Below are 2,500 nucleotides of genomic sequence, written 5' to 3' on the forward strand. Positions count from 1 at the left end.
TATATATATATATATATATATATATATATATATATATATACACATATACGTATGTATATAATATATATATGTACAGTACAGGCCAAAAGTTTGGACACACCATCTCCTCATTCAATGTGTTTTCTTTATTTTCATGACTATTTACATTGAAGATTGTCACTGAAGGCATCAAAACTACGAATGAACACATGTGTAGTTATGTACTTAACAAAAACTGAAAACATGTTTTGTATTGTAGTTTCTTCAAAATAGCCACCCTTTGCTCTGATTACTGCTTTGCTCACTCTTGGCATTCTCTTGATGAGCTTCAAGCACACCTGTGAAGTGAAAACCATTTCAGGTGACTCTTGAAGCTCATCGAGAGAATGCCAAGAGTGTGCAAAGCAGTAATCAGAGCAAAGGGTGGCTATTTTTAATATGCAGTATATATACATACATATACAGTAAATATACATAAATACACATATATACATACATATATAACACATATGTACATATGCATACACATATATACATAAATATATAACACATATATACATTTGCATACACTTATATACATATATACATACATATATAATTCCAGCCTATATAGATATATAGGCTGCAATTATCGTCAGCAGACACTAAAAAGAGCCAGTATCGTAATACAAATAGAAAAATTATCCTGGCACCATCTTGGAAGTATGCTAGCGTCTCCTATATAAGCATGGTAACAATTTATCCTCGCTCTTTGGCTAATTTTCTATGTGTGAACCTAAAAATCATGCATTTAGAAGTACGCCAGCTTCGATCGACCCCAGGCCAGAGGTTCAGAGAAAAGATAGCAGGCCCATCAGAGTTTTCACTGCACTAATCCATCCCTAACTCTAACCCAGGTGCGCTTGTTCAGGAGAATATATTCCTATGAAGCTATCCAGCCACGCATGTGGGATTCTGTCAAAATGTATGGTTTCATTATTTCGGCGACGTTTGGGGGCCGCCATTGGAAGAGGCTGTCTTCCCCATGGCTGTCCTCAATGTTTGCAGCATGTAGAGTAGTAATATAAGCATATATGGTGATGTGTCTCGACTTTATTCACAGATGCTCCCCTATGCCTAAAATCTGTGTCTTATAAAACACGCTGCTCGACCACATTTAAAAGCCAGTGCAGTCAGAAAAAGACTAAGCAGTTTTAAAATAAGTCCAACAAATGATTAAAGACGTGTTAGCGTACACTGCTGACTGTGTGTGTGTGCGTGTGTGTGTATGTGTGTGTGTGTGTGTGTTCACACACCTCCACTGCCATGTCACATGGGTTATCTCGCCCCACAGGCCCGACTTCAAGCTGACCAGGACCATGAGCAAGGCGTACACCTGTTAGAGGTAAAGTGACATAACACAACATGAAAAACAAAATACTAGAGAATACATGCATGCTTTTATTTTCTTGACTTTGTGTCTAAACAGAACAATAAGGGCAGAATGTTTCAGGTATTTCTTTCCTTCTGTCATTCATTTCACCATGTGTGCATTTTGCAGCCCCCTTTAACTCCAACAGGATCAATTGAGTGTCAGATTGTTGTCATTGATGGTGTAATTCTCGTCCCCTATAGCAGGGCAGCGTGCTATGTGTGTGTGTGGGTGTGTGTGTGTGTGTGTGTGTGTGTGTGTGTGTGTGTGTGTGTGTGTGTGTGTGTGTGTGTGTGTGTGTGTGTGTATATATACAGTATGTATGTAAATGTGTATGTGTGTGTAAATGTGTAAGTGTGTGTAAACGTGTATGTGTGTGTGTGTGTGTATGTGCAGCGGTGCAGAAGAATGAACACTTTGATTACACTTCACTTGTAGTACAACAAGCAAACTGTTACACAATGTACAGCAGGGGTGTCCAAAGTGTGGCCCGGGGGGCCATTTGTGGTCCGCAGCTTTTTTTTTCTTTAACGGCCCGCGACACATTCTACAAATACGACTACAAAAAAACATAAAACGTGGAGTAAAAGGTTACAGGTGCAATGTAACAACATAAAGATGTAATGTTGACTCTAGTAACACACAGCCATGCAGCTTTGGCATTTCTTTAAAAATAATGCATCAAAATCAATGTTGTTATGAATTATTGACTTATTTCAGGCTCCAGTTACTTCACATTAATATTACACTTTGAAATACTTATTGGGGGGAAAATGTTGCATATTTTATGAGTTTGGCATAAAAAAACTAATTTGTCTTTGACAAAAAGGGCATAAAACAGCAAAAAAATATCTTGAAATGTTTTAATAAAAGCAGATAGATCTGAAATTGATCTAGAGATTTAAGTGTTGAAAGTAAAAAAAATATATATATAAAAAAATAAATACAAATAAAATATAATTAAAAAAAAAATATATATATATATATATATATATATATATATATATATATATATATATATATATATATATATATATATATATATATATATATATATATATATATATATATATATATATATATATATACACATGTATAAGGCTGAAACGA

At 35.1% G+C, this 2,500-nt stretch overlaps 2 protein-coding genes across 5 annotated transcripts in view; one reads left to right on the plus strand and one right to left on the minus strand.

The window, feature by feature from the left end:
- LOC133656145 (liver-expressed antimicrobial peptide 2) overlaps positions 1 to 2,500 on the minus strand; it is a 128,479-nt gene that overhangs the window by 80,400 nt on the left and 45,579 nt on the right. For all 4 annotated transcript variants that reach the window (XM_062057029.1, XM_062057030.1, XM_062057028.1 and 1 more), the window contains one exon: positions 1,275 to 1,354. The gene's annotated coding sequence lies outside the window, so the exon portion shown is untranslated. The remainder of the gene's footprint in view (positions 1 to 1,274; positions 1,355 to 2,500) is intronic.
- The window catches only part of LOC133656421 (RIMS-binding protein 2-like), a 106,341-nt gene that overhangs the window by 33,010 nt on the left and 70,831 nt on the right, over positions 1 to 2,500 (plus strand). The window contains exon 3 of the mRNA XM_062057501.1: positions 1,313 to 1,363. Coding sequence (XP_061913485.1) covers positions 1,313 to 1,363 — 51 coding nt within the window. The remainder of the gene's footprint in view (positions 1 to 1,312; positions 1,364 to 2,500) is intronic.

This window comes from Entelurus aequoreus, linkage group LG08, assembly GCF_033978785.1.
Source record: "Entelurus aequoreus isolate RoL-2023_Sb linkage group LG08, RoL_Eaeq_v1.1, whole genome shotgun sequence".
In the NCBI taxonomy this organism is placed as follows: Eukaryota; Metazoa; Chordata; class Actinopteri; order Syngnathiformes; family Syngnathidae; genus Entelurus; species Entelurus aequoreus.